Source organism: Anoplopoma fimbria, chromosome 20 (assembly GCF_027596085.1).
Source record: "Anoplopoma fimbria isolate UVic2021 breed Golden Eagle Sablefish chromosome 20, Afim_UVic_2022, whole genome shotgun sequence".
Classification (NCBI taxonomy): Eukaryota; Metazoa; Chordata; class Actinopteri; order Perciformes; family Anoplopomatidae; genus Anoplopoma; species Anoplopoma fimbria.
In genome coordinates, this window is record NC_072468.1 from 4,725,846 (window position 1) to 4,743,758 (window position 17,913).

The 17,913-nt window shown below is 39.2% G+C and overlaps 1 protein-coding gene across 1 annotated transcript in view; it reads left to right on the plus strand.

The window, feature by feature from the left end:
- Positions 1-17,913, plus strand: part of LOC129109607 (A disintegrin and metalloproteinase with thrombospondin motifs 16) — a 48,185-nt gene that overhangs the window by 6,028 nt on the left and 24,244 nt on the right. The window contains exons 4-10 of the mRNA XM_054621713.1: positions 6,082-6,481; positions 9,160-9,362; positions 11,110-11,193; positions 12,116-12,275; positions 13,980-14,085; positions 14,390-14,527; positions 17,478-17,631. Coding sequence (XP_054477688.1) covers positions 6,082-6,481; positions 9,160-9,362; positions 11,110-11,193; positions 12,116-12,275; positions 13,980-14,085; positions 14,390-14,527; positions 17,478-17,631 — 1,245 coding nt within the window. The remainder of the gene's footprint in view (positions 1-6,081; positions 6,482-9,159; positions 9,363-11,109; positions 11,194-12,115; positions 12,276-13,979; positions 14,086-14,389; positions 14,528-17,477; positions 17,632-17,913) is intronic.

Here is a 17,913-nt window from a genome sequence, read left to right on the forward strand (position 1 = left end):
GCCATGCAGACATTGTTTAACTCTGACACTATTAATTCTTTTTTTTCCAATATATGACTTCTTGTGTGATTTAGTCCAGACTTAAATATCCCAACATCTATTGAATGGGTTGGCACAAACTTTTGTACAGATATTCCTAGTCCCCAGAAAATAATGTCTTCTGACTTAGGTGATCCCGTAACCTCTCATTTAGCACAACCATCAGGTCAGAACTTAAATTTCCCTGATACTTTTGGTGTGACAAAATACTTGCAGACATTCCCATCAGCCTGTACTGTGTGTGTATTGCTAATTAGCATATATTAGCATGCAAACACACTTTACTAAGATGGTGAACATGGGAAACATCAAACCGCCTTAACATGAGCATGTTAGAATTGTCATTGTGAGCCTGTTGCATGCTGATGTTAGCATTAGCTCAAAACACCACTGAAACACTTATCTGCTTACTTAAAATATTCTTTATATCTTATGAGGGAACACCTCAAGCTCTATTTCTGTCTATTTATGGATCATACTTCATAGTTAGCTTCACATACATCAGTGTCTGTTGGTTTAATTTAATTTTACTCAGACTTCTAATGCACACCTTTCTTTTGTACCTAAGGGAAATGCTAAGCACCCTCCCACTACAAATCACTTGGAGGTCATGTGTTTTCCTCTTGTAAAAGGACGGGTGTGTTTCTTGCCTCAGGCCTAGTAGTAGTCATAATAATAGAATGTTGTGCACTCGTCCCACCTCTGGGATTTCCAAGAATATATGATGGATGGTCTATTGATGTGATGATGCTTTGAAAAGCAGTCAGTGTGGTCTTGGCAGGTTGCTATAATCAATTTTCCATTCACACAGTAAGATCATTCAAAAGATCTCAACAGATTATTACTAGTTTTATCATTTTGTTCACATCACTATGGTTTTCTCAGTCATACAAAGTAGATTGGGCACTGAGTCATATGAATATGTCTTAGGGTTGGATTAAGTCAGTTTGGAACATTTGTTCTATCCAAATTTATATAAATCCAGTTGGTTTAATGTGTTCTGGGCAGCTAGCCAACAGATGACTAAGGTACATCGTGAAGGGAAATTGCTAATTGATTAAGAAATGGTGTCTCGTGCTAAAGTGTAATGTTAGAGTATCATTTCCAAATTTCAAATAAGCCCTGTCAACATTTTGCCAAAGTTTTAATGTGCAACTAACTGCTAGAAAATGAACCATCATTAAAACCAGTCAAGTGAAAAGTTGAAAAGAAAAGTAAAGTTGTTGGGACATTTGCTTTTGAATAATAGATTTGCGATGGCAACTTTCCCTCTCGTTTATAAATTAAATTACAAAAGTTAAAATTCTTGTGTTTTGGTTTTTGGTTACAATGCACAAAACTTATTTATAAGTAAATTTGACCAGTATTATTCGTTTCTGTATTAAACTCTATACGCTCTCAGACATACTACACTTCACATGTGCTTTGTCTGAAATAAAAATCAAGCTTTGACCAAAAATGTTGTAATAAATATGAACTTTAAGTAAGTATAGCAGTAGTTGTTTGGTCTCTTTTTATCTCCATAATGGTGAGCAACTAAAAGAGAGGTAGACAGAATGAAGGAGAGAACCATATACTAGTCACCGTCAGGTGCACCTTGTAATGCATTGAATGCTTCCCCCTCTCAGTTCCGTTTTCCTACCCACCCCCCCTTTCCTGTCGCTGCATGTCTGGATGCGTCTGACTCCAAAGAGTCCAGCTGTTTACGCCCTCCCAAGTTGTGTTTCAGCATTTTATGACTGCTATTTCCACCTCGTAGAGCGAAGTGTGTAATCTGATGACTTTGGCTATTTAGGAAAGGCATAGTGACTTGCATAGACACATACTTTAAGGAAGTAGTGGACGTGTGTTATTCTGTGTGACACCAGGCTTAAGTTTAAAGACTATGCAGAGTTTACAGGCCAAAGACATCCTAAAAAGATTATCTGTAGGGTATGTTGGCTTTTAAGCTTAGGAAGATAAAGAGGATTCATGTTGCTTTGTTTAAGACAAAATACATTTTGAATTTATTGTACATATAGGATGCTGCTGTTACATAATGGTTTTCTGTACAATTTCTAGTCTGGTTTCTGCCAATAAAGCAGGTTCTGCACACTAGATATAACATTTCAATCCTTTAGAAGAACACGTAACCTACCACTACCAGTTAAATAATACAATTTAAACATCTGGATTGAATATCTGAAGTGCAGGACAAAAGCACAAAGACAGAATTCATTAAAGTATAAGGGGCATTGATCTAACTTGAGGGGGGAAATTCCATCCAGTCTGTGTGACAGCAGACGTAGATGAGAGGAAACAAGAGGGTTTGTGGAGACACGTGCATCTTGTTATGATGCAGCCTCAAACACAAGCCATTCCAGTAGCACATCCCTGAGCATGAAAACCCTTAATTTGACAACAACTTTAATAAGGAACCAAAAATTGAGGAGATAAGGGTTGTTTGAAACAAATTTGAAGAGATGGAATCAAGGACCTACTAGGATTTTATAACATACAGTACATCCTTATGTACAGTATGTATAGTTGACAGTATGTGGTTAAAAATTTGCTTTCATGGTGATCTCGATAAATCCCTTATTTTGCTGAGGAGGGACCCTGGAGTTGAGCATCATCATGGACCCCTGAAGATCTCTGGAGTCTGTGAATTTGCACCAAAGTTTTTAGAAAAATCTAAAACAAATGCATGTGGTGCTAAAAGAGAAGAGACAAAAGTTGCAGTCAGAAAGTGAACTATTCCACCCTGAAATTTAATCATAGCTGACATGACGTTCATGCTTGTTGACATGCTTCAAGTGGAATTGTTACAAAGGCTTTGGCTAAAGTTGCAGATTTTTTTTTAAACTACTCCCTCTGCATGATTCTACTTTGAAAGGTTTACTCTGATACTCTGAATAGTTAAGTGCCGTATGCAGATACAGTATATACAACATCGAAAGCCAAGCCATATTTGGAAATTTCAGTTGAAATGCGTTTGAAAATAAGCCTACCGTAAGTAGTACAGCTCTGAACATATCTTCTCCTTAAAAACATTGTTCTTCTTAAAACTAAACGTCAGCCAGATTACCCTGTCAACACCAGACTTCTCTTTGATATACATCAGATTATGACCGTTTCTATAACAACTCTTAACTAAACAATCCATTCCATAAACTGCAGGTGTAAGACCTATGATTTTCTCTTTCCATCATGGTTTTCCTCTTCTTTATCTGTCCCAGCTCATTTTACTGCCATTGGAATGGGCTGACCAGAAATAACCCCTCATTACAAAAACAACCTTTCATTCTCCTCCTCCAATATTTTAACCTCTCCATTGTTAGAATCAAGATACCAAATCACCAGAAACCTTTTTCTTGCCTATCACATGGCACCCATTTTCCACAGAGAGATAGCTCAACACTAATGCCCCAATGCTCAACCCCTCCCAGCACCCTTCCTGGCAGACTAAGTACCTAGCATGTGAAATTTTCAAGGTTGACAGCAGTTCAGATCAGAGGCCTCACCGTGCCTTGGAACCAAATTATGACAATCGCCTGTGATTACACAGCGCCGGGGCGGGTGCCATGTGGATGACAGGATCATGCACGGGTTGTCACATGTGATTGTAACCAACATCCAGGCCAGGGTTCCAGGCCTATTTCGTGACCGTTGGTAATCAGGCTATACTGGAAGGTGGTAATGCATTAGCAAGTCTCTCTCTTCTCTTTGTCTCTTTTTCTCAATAATTGATCCCACACCCTCTTCTTTCTTATTCCCCAAAGGAAGCTGGAGAGTATATCAGGGTCGATTGTTTCATAGAATTCGTTGCAACATTGTCAAGAGGAAAACCACAGTTGCACTTTTTGGGTGTTTTAACAGAGTGTAGAAATGATTGTGCTGGTGAGTTGCTGATGTAGAAAAACATGCAGACTGTCTGAGACTTGAGGATTTCACTGTTTTTGGTGTTGTTTAATGGGCCTAAAAGATTGTGTTCTTCTCAATAAGTACTGGGCCAAACAGTGTGTTTCCAGCTGTAAATATGTCTCCAAATATATTTTTGCGTCGCTGTTTGGGGTTAGAGTTAGTCTGTCAAATACCAGTTTCTGTATGTTGGGAAATGATCATTATCCGACGCAAAAACACCTGTAAACAACAATTGCTCTCCACTTGTGGTAAGGGCATAAAAGTTAACAGTGGGTTTTGAGCAGGCGCTCCTAACATAATAGCCTACATTTGACAATAAGCTGATACAAAATCCCTCGACTTCAGGAGTCAAACAGATGCATGCCTAATTTTTCTTGCTCTTTTTGCTGTCAGATTGATCAAAGTTGGACCATTCATATTTTATATATATATATATTTACAACATTCAAGAGACTGAGCCAATTTGGCTGCTGTAGAACCAATAATATCATATTTATAATATAAATGCATGATAACTCTCTTTTGCCACACTATGTGATGAAAGCTGTAAACTCCACATCAATTGTGGTCACAGCTTACACATCTGTGTTGGCTTGTATTCACAGAGTTCATCATTTTAAATTTCAGTGCTTAATACAGTTGCAGCATTTTCCAAGGACTTTGTTCCACTGGTTTCCTGATCTGTGGTTGAAAGGCCGGGGTAGTAAGTGATGACGAAATGGGGAAAAAATCAGTTGTGGAGATCATTGTAGCAACATGAAACACATCACCAATAGAGGTCTGCTTCTGCAAGTTTGACTGATAAACTGTAACATGAGACACTCCCATTTGAATGCACACACAGGTGTGCACAAATATGTACATTCACACAGACAGACATTCAGTTACACAAGGCTAATCTCACCATTTTTCCCCCCAACATGCACACATCCCCCTTGTACTGTGTTGATACAGGCATACACACACATGACCCTGGGCCAGACACAGCCTCACGACTGCCACTGTGTCAGCCTGTTTCTGTCAGCCAAGGACCTCACACTCCACTCCCAGTGAAAAAAAAACGTTGGTCAATTAAACGTATTTTGGGGAAACTACTATTTCTGCCAAAAGCAGTTACAGTCCAAACACTCTGTGCCAGTTGACTGTCAACACAGATGTGGTGCGTGTTCGGAGAGACTGAGAGAGACAAAGAGAGGCAGAGACCAAGTAATCTCCAAGGGAAAGTCTCTGTCTCCTTCCCAAAGAGACAGAGACAGACTGAGATAGAGAGAGAATAAGGACAACTGAAGAAAACCTGTGCTGAACCTTTACAGATGTATAATAGGCTTTCCCATAACGTATCCCTTGAAATTGAAAGCATAAGGTACTGGTACTTAAAGTGGGGCCCTCTGTAACAGCAGTTTCAAAGAGTGAGAAGTATTCATTACATCTAAGATCTTACTTTAAAAAAAGATTTGTTACATTTCATATTTAGATAATAATTTGGATATTTTTGTTTGCTAGATTTCTTATACATGAGCATACTAAAGTAATTAATAGAGAATGTGCAGAGTAAGCAATGCCTAGACTTTGAGAACTGTGAGCGTATACGTTGTTTACAAGAGAGATGCCACCTCTTTTCATCCTCACATCAGCTCTTTTGTTTGAAACTCTTTCTATCTGACCGAGTCTTATTTAGATTCTGCTAAGATAACGTCTGAAGCTGAACAGCAAAACAGATGTTGAACATGAAGAAACACGGCCAGTAATTGAGCCTCGCAGAGGTTTAAGGGGGGTCAGGTCCGCAGTGACCCCAGAGTAAAATCTTGAATAATTGCTGACAGAGACATATTGGAAAGCTAAGCGGAGAGCTGGAGAAGGGTATTATTCTGTTCATTCATAATTATACAAAAACAGATCATTTGAGTGGAAGAGAATGTGTCAGCTGTTGAGGTGTTGGACATCAACAATATATACTCTACAAGTCACTTTTAAATATTTTTTGACAAAATTATAGCTACTTGAATTTAGGCTGAGAAAGTAATTATAAAAAGTCAAACATATATAGTTTTGCAAAATAGAGCGTATTTTTGCCAAGGCTAATTAGATCCTAAAGAGCCAGCACTGTAAAGCTAACAGGACTTTCTGTTTTGCCTTTAGTCAGGTTTGATCAGAACACAGGATGCAGACTATTTCCTGAGACCCGTCTCCCTCCGCCTGGCCCAGAGGGAGAACTTCACAGCACCCTCCAGTCACCAACCACACATCCTCTACAAGAGCGAGAGGAACTCCCATACAGAGCAGAGAGGTCACGACCCTCGGGTGGTTCAGAAGAGATCCTCAGATTCAACTCATCACAAATCACACAGACACCTTGTCACCAAGAGATCCACAATCTCACAGGAAGACCCCATCACCTCCAGCACAGTTCATGAAGAGCAACAAGGTGACATCAGTCACGGTGACCAGATAGAGCATCACCGAAGCAGCCATCGCCATGACAATGACCACAGACAGGGGGAGAAGCAGAGGCAACACTTCTGCGGGAGACGGAAGAAATGTATGTAAGGGCAATTTCTCATTCTAATCCACTTGTAGCATGCAGTGCTATTATAAACTACACTCTCATCTTCATGTTGAGATGCATTAAACAGTGCTGAAACTGCTTCCCATGCATATATCAAGTAAACAGGGAGACAGAGTGTTTAGAAATTGCTTTAGTTTTCTATTTACATTCTACAAATCAAAGAAGGCACTTAGGACATGGAGATAAGTAAAACGGAAAACATTGCATGAACCCTTCCTGCACTGATGATACAAGATGTCTTTTTACATGCTTCAACCACTCAATAAGATTTTATAATGAGGTTAATCTTACTCACCTATATTCTCCCACCTAAGCGATAGTTGCCTTTAGATATTGTTTTTACTTTAACTCATAAACCTAGATTATGGGAAATATTTGATTCTGAAAATCGTCATATAGTCATTTTGCCCTTTCCAAAAACAATGGTTAACCTAAGAATGCTCCCACCTGGACATTAGTGTCACATTGCACGTTTAGGCTCTGTAATAATACTCTTTACTTTCCAGATATAACTGAATTAGTGGTTTGAACTTAAAAACATTGAAGCTACATTTCACATAATTATCACATCACTTGCAGTATCATAGAGAAAAGAAAAAAATATTGACATATCATAACAATTGCATTTGTTGACATTTACGGTTAAATCTGTTCTCACTCAGCCTTCTAGGTGTTGGATCATATAAGGGAAGCACACCACCGTTAGTTTGTTGCCATATTGATGTTATGGCAATAAATGTCTATGCCTATTATATATTGACTTAGTGCTTCATAAATGTGCTCGTACTTACAGTTTTCATGTAGTAAAAACACAATATGGTGCATCATTTGTAACACAAGATTAGAAATAGCACATTCTGTGCTAACCGTGCTAAATGTCGTTATCACATTAGACCCTGTTGTGTTAAATAGGGAGATCAATATGTGTGATTTTACTGTCTTAACAAGAAGCCACATTATAATTCCATGCAGCTGTTTTTTTTAGAGCTGACAGCATATTTGACTTTAGTCAATATTTAAGTTATTTAAATTAATAGAGTTAATAAGATTTTGTAACCTTTGAACACAATGCTAAATCAACATGTTTGGTAAATTTCCTTGAAAAAGGATCCTGAGCTTTCTGTGGAGGTTTTGGTTTGTGTTTCACATGATGACTTATGTTTCTTCTGAAGAATGTTATCTCAATCTATATTGACATTTGTGACGTGACCTGTGAAAGGTCAAGCGAAATGTTTTATATTCCCTTTACACTTTGACAAATGTTTGCTCTCAAGGAATTACCACAAGATCAGTTAACATTTCTGGTGTCACAGGGGTCATTTGAAAGAGAGCAGGCAGGGATTGGACTGGTACCACCACCATTACCCTGCAGAACACCAGCTGTCCGTCCCCTGTGAAAACACAATGATGTTTACATTCCCATAGCATGACATCACTGAACACCTGTGCCATGTTTTAGTCAAATAGGCACTTTGGTCGCTCACCTGCTGTCCACCTATATAAGCAAACTTTCTAGCCTTTATAGTTTATCGCAGCCAAGCAGTGAAGGTTTTGATGACCTGGAAACCTAGTGGAGAAGATTTGAGGTGATAATGTCGGAAGCTACATTAGTTGAAGGCTTTGCTTATCTTTGACTTGCTTGTACTGTTAAGAAGTGAGGATGGATTGACGTGTTTTCAAAGGCAACCCAGCTCTCAAAGGGAGAGTCAAAAACTTTTTTTTTAGTTTTAAGTTTAAGTGTGTTTGTCTGAGTCACATGTTCCCTTAACAAAGCACTGATACATTTTCACAATAAGCTTGTATTGTGAATTCCTCGCGATTTACGTCATAATTTATTCATAATACAGCTTCCTTTTTGAGAAAAAACAGCAATCTTAACTGTGACATGCTGACATGTTTTGGGGCACCACTCAAAATTACCTTCCTTAACAATGTTTGAAAAATAGATTAAAACAGGGATGAGTTAATACATGAATTGAATTTACTACTCTTCATGATTTAAGAATTGGCCCTTGTCCATCATTAGCGCATTTTGTGTTGAGTCTACAGAATATGACATTGCTTAAAGAGATCTCTTTGATGGATTGCTTTCATTAATGTCAAGGTAATGTCAACGTAAAGCTTTCATATAGCAGTTGCATATGAGAACATTTGATTTGCTAGCTGCTGCTAATGTACGACCACATACTGTGGTTTCACACTTTACTTAATAGTAGCAAAACACTGAGACTGCCAGAGTCTGAAAAAAGTTTGCAGTTTATGCATGACATCAGTTCATGAAAGTAAGAGTATAGTTAATCATCCACAATGGTTGTCAGCTACTTGCCAGAATCGCTGGTTAACACTCAAACACAGCAAAGTTGGCCATTTGGCCAATTACTATAGGTTCATTTCACCATGCAAAAAGGAAGGATTGTATATTTGTAATGGCCGTCGTAACTGCCATTAACGTGTTATTATATGCCCAATCGATTTTTGCTTTCATCAATCATTTAGATTCCACGATACTCTAAACAGTGTGATCCTAATCATGTTGACTCTGCAGCCAGTGGGCTTCATTCAGTTTCTTTCAGTTTGTTTTGTTGTTGATGGATATTTTTGGAAACCGTTATTTGGTTCACTCCCTTTATTCTGCATCTTGTTTTATTCAGACATGCCCAAACCTCCGGAAGAGGATGTCTTTATCCTTCCAGACGAGTACAAATTCAACCCGAGGAACAAAAGAGCATTACCAATGAAGAAACAGGCCAATCAGAAGCTCAACGTGGAGACGCTGGTGGTGGTGGACAGGAAGATGATGGACAACCATGGTCATGAGAACATTACCACATATGTTCTTACTGTGCTTAATATGGTGAGGGAATCCTACTCATAGGAGCTAAAGGAAAAGGTGTGATACTTTGTGTTTAGTACCAAATAGCAAATGTTAGCATGCTAACACACTACACTAAGAACATGGTAAACATTAAACCCGCTAAATATCACTGGTAAACATGTTAGCATGCTGATGTTAGCATTTAGCTAAATACAGTTTCACAGAGCTGCCAGCATGACCTACTTATAGTCTTATTCTTATAAATAAGAAACGTGATGGAGGATATCTTTTTCTTTCAGAGATTGATTTAGAAGTCATATATACATTTATTTGAAGTTATTAGGGTATATATTAGGGTTTAGTGACTTGACACCCCTGTCTTCCATTCTCACTTATCAGAAAGAGCACATCTAGAAAACATGAAACTGATATCTGTGTGAGATCATCGCCACAACGCTCACAGTGTACGCCCGTCCCTCTCAGCTGATCCGCAAGCAAATTCCGTCACAGTCGTTTTGCTACTTAATGACTGACTGACAAATCCAAAGATAATCCATCTATTTTGAAAACATAGTTCTCTCTTGTAGAAACCAAGCTGGAGCAGTCACAGCCCGCCTCAGAGGAGTCACCTAAATGCAGTATGGAGTTTCATAGAAAACACCCAACCCCCTACCCAAGCTGCCAGCTCTCATGGGTCTCAAAAGGGTTATTTAACATTTGTCAAAAATTAAATCTGATATGCCGTTACAGCATTCACGTAGATTTATGTTCTCCTCGCAGCAGAGTAGAAAGACTTCAAAGGCGTTAATTACAAATGAAAGAAACACACTGCACATTATGAACCACTTAACACTGAAGCTCTATGGAAACTGGCTATTGTTTCTTCTGTGAAGCAGTGAAATCACAGTGAATCACTTTATCTGTTGAGTTTTGCAAATCTGTAGTTCTTTCAAACAATGGTGTTCCAGGAGACCTTAGTTTAAGTAAGTGGTTTTGATTGCCTCTTTGACCTCTGTATTTAGCTTGAATTTGGTAACAAACCACAGCCATGTGTCTTCTCATGAGTCAGTGCAGAGGAAGACCAAACATCAGGAACATAAGGAACGAATGAGAGTATTCCTGAATGGAGGGGGGGGGGCTTAGTAAGTGGCACCTGAGGTATTCCGAGGGCGCAAGAGAAAGTAACAGAGCGAACAAGAGCAACAGATCAGGAGTCCACTTTCAAAGCCCAGAGTGTTATGATTGATGGTCACATATCCGTTTGATCGCTAGAAGCTGAATTGGGAACAGCAGTTGTGGCTGTCATACATCAGCGATACTATCAAAAGGAGTTTGTGTGTTATTTCTACAGAGTTGTCAAAGTGTGCTGTCTCATACACTTGACATGGACCGTACAGACTATTGTCTACATGGTATGAGAACTTATAGATCCTGAGTATAACACTATCAAAATCATGACTTAATGTAGAGTTGGTAAACTTGACCCATGGCTGAATCTCATGCATTCAGTCCAGATATGTTTTACAAGAAGCTCTTTATTCTGAATTTGAATATTTTAATGACTAATCATACATTTCTGAAGACAGAAAAAAAACCCATCCAATCAAATCCAAAGCTCTCTGCAAATACATTTTCAGAAGTCACATATGCTCACCTCCCCCACTCAAGACTACATAAGGTTTAACCAGAAAACAGTGCTTGTGTTTGGTAAGAAGCATTGACTGTCTTGTAGACAGATGAATTTTTTTTGTAAACACTAGTGTTAATATCTGTTTGTGTGCCCTAGGTCTCCAGTCTCTTCAAGGACGGTACAATAGGGGGGAACATCAACATAGCGATAGTTGGCCTTGTGCTTCTGGATGAAGAGCAGGTGAGCATCTCAAAGCATGTAAGCATTGTCAGGTGAAAACCCTAATATGTCTAAAAATCCAGCTCCTCAAACAGCAAACACTGTGATTGATGGGTGCATTTAAATGGATTTGTGTTGTTGAAGGATTTGAAAATTCCTTTCATAAAGCGCTTTGTATTCATACCATAAAGGAACTTCAAGAGCACCAAGAACAGTGTGTGATTTTCACACCTGAAGGGAATGCAAAACAAAAAAAATGCCAAAAAGCAGATTATGTGTTTGTTTGTTTGTTTGTTTGTCTGTTTATATGCCTGAAGGTCCAGATCTCTTAGGTCTCGCAGAGATTTTACCGGTGCTGACAATTACAGTGGTTAATTATAGGGTTTACATTTCCTTGGATCTTTGCCAGATTGAGGAGGGAAATTATCTTAGAGTGCGGGAGAATGAAGGACACTTTGAGTACAAGAGAGAAAGAGGGAGAGGGGAACAGGTGGGGCACTGTCAGAGAAAAGAGTCAAGCAGGCCGAGGTGAACGGCTTCTGGTTACCATCCACCTGTGATGTTAATAGATTTTAATCTGCCCTTAAGAGGCAACTATTAGCAGGAAGAATGCCAAAAATGGCAAAAATCTCCCAGACATTTGTATTCCTAGCAGAAACACTTAAATGATCAGTGTCCCCTCTCACGTCTTCATATTGCCTTTATCATACATATGTCTAAAGATCTTGGTAATTGAATATGAAGAACTGGAAAGGTTCTGGTGAAACATCTCTTGTTTATGTTATGAGGTGATTTGATTAGCATCTGTCAACGCAGGGGGAAGGGGAAAGGTAATGTCATTCATTTGACCAACATTTGACCATTTAAATCCATAACACTTTGAGCTCACATCTTCCTTCCATTTTCTCTCTTTTTGCCTCCTTTTATCTGCTTTATCTCATAGGATGGCTTGGTGATCAACCACCATGCAGACCATACACTGAACAGCTTCTGCCACTGGCAGTCCACTCTAGGAGGCAGAGAGGGCCGACACCACGACCACGCCATTCTCCTCACAGGATTCGACATCTGCTCTTGGAAGAATGAACCCTGTGACACTCTTGGTAGGCTACATCCTCAACATTAAGATCAGTTACAAAATGCCTGAAAGTGTAATTCAAACAATATAAATACCAAAAAATGCTGAATCAAATCCTTATTTTGTTATTTGTTGTTTCTTGCTCTTGATAGAAATATGGTATTCTCTTGCTGTATTTCTCTGGGAAGGTGCCCCTGTCCTCATATCAGCAAAAAACAAATGTTAAAAATCTGCAGCTTTCAGATCTTTTTAGATTCACAGTATGTAAACCTGTATATAATGTGAAAAAGTATAAGTTTAACTGCAGATATAAAGGAAAATCATAACTATGAGCATAACAAGCATTATCAAATCCAGAACATACACTGCTGAATTAATGCAGGTGCAACATCAGAGGAATATAAGGAAATTACAGGTACTAATCATGTTTTCACTGAATTCACAGAGCATTCAAAAAAGGGCTTTTTAGCTTATTATGTGTACAGACCAAGCTTACGTTAAACACACTCACACTCAGTCATTGTGAGTGTAAACCACCTAACAAACTAACAACAGCTTGTTTGTGATAATGACCATGCAAACACATTGTTGTCTTCCCCACTGTGAGAACAAACTTCCATTGTGTGTCCCAGAGAGACACGGTCATACTCAAACACACACACACACGTACAAGAAAACACACATTCCCTTCAACCCCTGACTTAAGTTTTGACTTCAAAGTGTTGAGGCTAGCATTAGCCCTAATCGTTGCTATGAAAGCCCAGTTCAAAGGTCTGTGTGTGCCTCTGTGTGTGTGCAGTCCAAAATAGAGTTAGTTCTGACTAATTCCCAAGGGTGCAAGGCATATGACCATTAGAGCTACTAGTCAGTATATAACACAGTTTATTTGCATTACTGTAACAGACCTATCTCTGATTCGTTTCCCCCATATTTCAAAACCAGTATATAACATCAATGATCTACCTCTTTCCTGACACAAAAAAGGGAACTAAATGGCAGTTCTCACAGTCAATCTGTCTGCTTGTGGTTAATATCATTATTCACATTAGCAATGTACATGAGAACATTACTTTAGGGGTTTTACGCTCTATGGCGAATGACTTTGAGCCGTAAAATAACAAAACACCAGGCTAAATTCTCCCTGAGACACCGAGACAAAAACATTAGGAGAGGCCCCCATGAGTATTATCCTTTTTGATTCAAAGCCAGGGGGGCTTTGTGTGTGTGTGTGTGTGTGTGTGTGTGTGTGTGTGTGTGTGTGTGTGTGTGTGTGTGTGTGTGTGTGTGTGTGTGTGTGTGTGTGTGTGTGTGACAGAAGTAGAATGCACAGAGAGTGGGGTATAAAGGGAGCTGAATAGTAAAAGGGAGTTTAATAGAGAATGAGAGATGTGAGAAAGAAGGGAAGACAGATCAACAATGTTTTAAAGTGACGTGAAAGGTTTCCATGGAGTCCCATATTTTAACATATGGAGGGGTTTTAACCCAGTTCTGGTGTGTTTGATATTTCTTATTCACGCATTCTAAGACTGGGATGAGTTTTGTGCCTCCCATCTGAGAGAATCCTGTTGGAGTTAAAAAGTCCACTTTTTGTTTAGTAGGAGTAAACACATCTTGACAGTAGTTATTATAATCAATCAATTACAGTTTATGTTGGAAAGGAGGGAGTTACCATTGATGAAATAATTGAAGTGTGATGTCAAATTTGTAAAATGTATCCCTGGTCTTGCAGGTTTTGCACCAATTAGTGGGATGTGCAGCAAGTACCGAAGCTGTACCATTAATGAGGACACAGGCCTGGGTCTGGCATTCACTATCGCGCATGAATCTGGACACAAGTAAGGATTTTCATCCTTCTCATAAGTGCATGATGACAAAAAGGAGAGTGCTGAAAAGTATCTCTGGTGGCAGAGTTAAGGCGTCAACCATGATCCACAATATCAAGCCATGGGCTTTTTCTTGCATTGCTGTCTTTTTTCCCCCCATAGTAATGCACTGTTGTTTTTTTGTTGCTCAACCTTAATACAGACATTTACATTGTATGGCCACCTGTCTTCTACTGTTGCTGTTAAATTAAATAATATTCCGTTCTAATGGAGCACAGTCACCATAACTTGTGAATATCTTTTGTGCACTCCTCAGTTTTGGAATGGTCCATGATGGTGAAGGGAACGTTTGTAAGAAGTCAGAAGGCAACATCATGTCTCCCACATTAGCCGGTCACAATGGTATCTTCTCCTGGTCTGACTGCAGCCGCCAGTACCTCAGCCGCTTCCTCAAGTAAGCAGACATATTTCATATTACTGCTATGGTTTTGTTGTTTTGCTAAAACAATCTTAAAATAATTGATTTAAGAAGCACTTTTTCCTAGAAATGGCTTTTATGGACATGACCACTTGAGGAGTCACATTAACTTTTCAAAACAGAAGAGCTCAATCACATCCATATGGCATATTGATAATGAGTAGTGAGTAAAGTCTCATGCCAGCCATTGTTAAGTGGTCATGCAACAAAGACATAAAGCACTGTGTCAGTTTATAAAACAAACTTATTAAAGCAAGAGTCCCTCTGGTAATAGCCATTTTAAACATGCATTGTGTTTATGCTACTCCACATGTGTTACTGATAGAAAAAAAACGTCAGCAGAAGATATAGCAGTTTAAAATTCTGCTCTGATCCAAAGAGAGCCAAGTGAAAAACTGCACTTATGTTTTTACTCTTATGGGACTATTAAGGGATTTTGCAAAAGCAAGGACCAACAAGACTACTGCATGAACTGTGCATTTGTGGGAGGCTGAAATATATGGCTGACAAAGCAACTAAGTGATATGTGGTGCTGTTATTCTCCTCCAAGTGTTGTTTTACAGACTGCATACTGTACATTTTATGTGTCAACGTATGTGTGGCTGAAAGTGTGCAAGGGGGAAAGTCATGTGTGTGTTTGTGCAGTAACTGCATTTTCATGCTTGTGGGGAAAACAAGCAGCACAGACATAGCGTCCATGTGTCTGGCTGTGTTTCTATTTGTCTGTGCATGTGTGTGTGCTTGAAACGAGATAGCTCAGAGCCAGTGCCCCCCACTAAATTTACCAGTGTGTTAACTGAACTGTCAGGTCTCCCTCTCGGAGTGGTGGAGACAGACAGAGTATTTCCTCGCTGAGTTATTAGAGCTGGGGTGACCTCACCCTTGTTAGGCCTGTCATCCTTATATTAAACTCCTGTCGTCCCCTGAGGCCAAGAGAAGGGGATCTCTTCAACACTGAAACAAACAGGGGTAGTCTTCCTGTATAATCACTTTATGATAAAAATGCTGTACGTTTTCCTAATTGCAATCAACAAAATGTTTTGTTATTTAAATGTTTTTGGCTGAATGTGTCTCGTTGAGTTAACTGAGACTGCTAAATCTAAATCTGCCTCTCCTCGGTCAGCCATGAAAGAGAGGTCTGTGCCAACACTGTATGTATAGGCAGATGCTTTGTCTAACCTCTTTGTCATGCCTGAAATGGATGGACAACTTTCATGGCAGGGGAAGCAAAATCCCCTTCAAAGCCACTTGAAGTTCTTTTGTGAGCATTGGTGGAACCCATCAGAAAGTCAGCGATACATGAAAGTTACAAGATTCTCTTGAGGTCCGTGTTCTCTTCCCAGAGTCAGACATGCCACAAATGACACAGTTTGGCTCTTTAGTTATGTTTTAGCCAACATCTAAGGTGACATCTTTATGTCTCTTGTAGATGCATTTGTCTGGTGATGTTTTGGGGACTATGCTTATTTGATTGATTGCCAAGAGAAGATCAACACCACTCTAAATTCTGTATGATAACTACTCAGCTGGACCCAGCAGATGGTTAGTTTAGCTCAGCATAATGACTCTACACAGTAAGCTTGGCTATGTATAAAGGTAGGAAAATCTGTGTTAATCAGTGACTTCTAAAACTAACAGATTAACACGTCAAGTCTTCTGAACAAAATCTGTATGAAGTGTAACAACAACAATTTGCTGTTTTATGGGGGGCTCTGTGACTATGTCTTGGCATCAAAAGGTATCTTCTTGCCAACTAACCAGGAAACTTTACACTTCAGTTTTTGTGCGGATTAAACAAACGATAAACAGCGTGTTAATCAGTGCGCTTTAGAGAGGTGATTGGTGGATTTTGTTACCTTTGGACAGAGCCAGGCTAGCTGTTCCATCCTACCTTTATGCAAAGCTGATTTAACCGGCTGATAAGTATTTTTTAGGTGAGAATCCACCTGTGATAACTGATCCTTTTGCCAGCCTTGTAATTGGCATAATGTCATTAAGACTTTTTCACTTGTGACATAACATCATTATGCTTTATTTGTGTTAAATATACAAACAAGCCATGATTTTGGAAAAAAAATAGTCAGGAGATCTGAAGGGAGTCCTGAAGAATGGTGCTTTTTTATTCCTTTTTCTTTTGATCTTTTTTTTTTATCCCAAACTGATGATAATCTCATGGCGTAGAGTGCTTGCAGCCTCAATTATTGTGAATACATTTAATATTAAGCCTCTTGCAGTCACATTAGTGAATATGAAAAGCTGCTCTAAAGTGGATCTGTTACGATGGCCTTCAATCTTAATGTGTGTCTTCCTTGTGCTCCTGCTGATGTGTGTACAGTATAAATGTAATGGTTTTTTTCAGAAACCTTATTATGTAAATAATGTTGAAAATCTGAAAATTGCACTTGCAGAACAGCCGTTGTTCTCTGTAGACACATAGGACCCATAAAGCGATAGAGGATCTCCCTCTCACACACAAACACACACACAAACGCAAAGACACACACTCTGCTAAAGCAATCATGGCCACTCACTAGAACGATGAACTGTCCAACATATTTTGCCTTTTCATGCTCTTTCCAGGATATTGTTGTATTATATTCCCCTGACTCCAGTGTATAAGCAGTAAAACCTCTCTGTATAGTAACAGTGCTATCAGTTAACATTGGAAACCCCCCGTTGGTGTTAGGATATGAGCGATTATGGGCCAGGATTTTATATGTTACACAGTTTGTATATTGATGACAAATTCTGCTTTCTTTTACTGTCCTCCACTGACCTATTCACCTCCACTCACCTTCCTGCTCTGCTCCTCGTCTCCCACTTTTGTTGACCTCTTTATTCTTCCTTGTCCTGTGTCCTCATTTTTCTTTTTGTCTCTCCTTTCCTTTACCAATTTTTCCATTAATTTGATTCTCTTCTCCTGTAGTTCTGCCCAGGCTGTGTGCTTATCAGATGAACCCAGAGCGGTCAAGGAGTATCGGTACCCTGAGAAGCTGCCTGGCGAGCTGTACGACGCAGACACACAGTGTAAATGGCAATTTGGGGAAAAGGCCAAACTCTGCACCCTGGACTTTAAGAAGGTAAAATTGATTTTGACATAATTATGCCAACCCATGCAAATTTAAAAAAGAGTTCAAAACCCCATGCCATGCTTTAATTCTCTCTGGGGTTTTACTCAGCACACACACTCAAACTTGAGTGCTTAATTAGTTTAAAACAATGTGGTGGCAATTGTTCCCTAGGAAAAAAACAGTGAGAGAGATTGAAAACCAGGATGGGGGGAATGAGGTAGAGGAAAAATGGAAGAATGAAGGAAAGAGGAAGGAAAAGAGAAACTGATTAGGATTGAATTCCCGCATGTG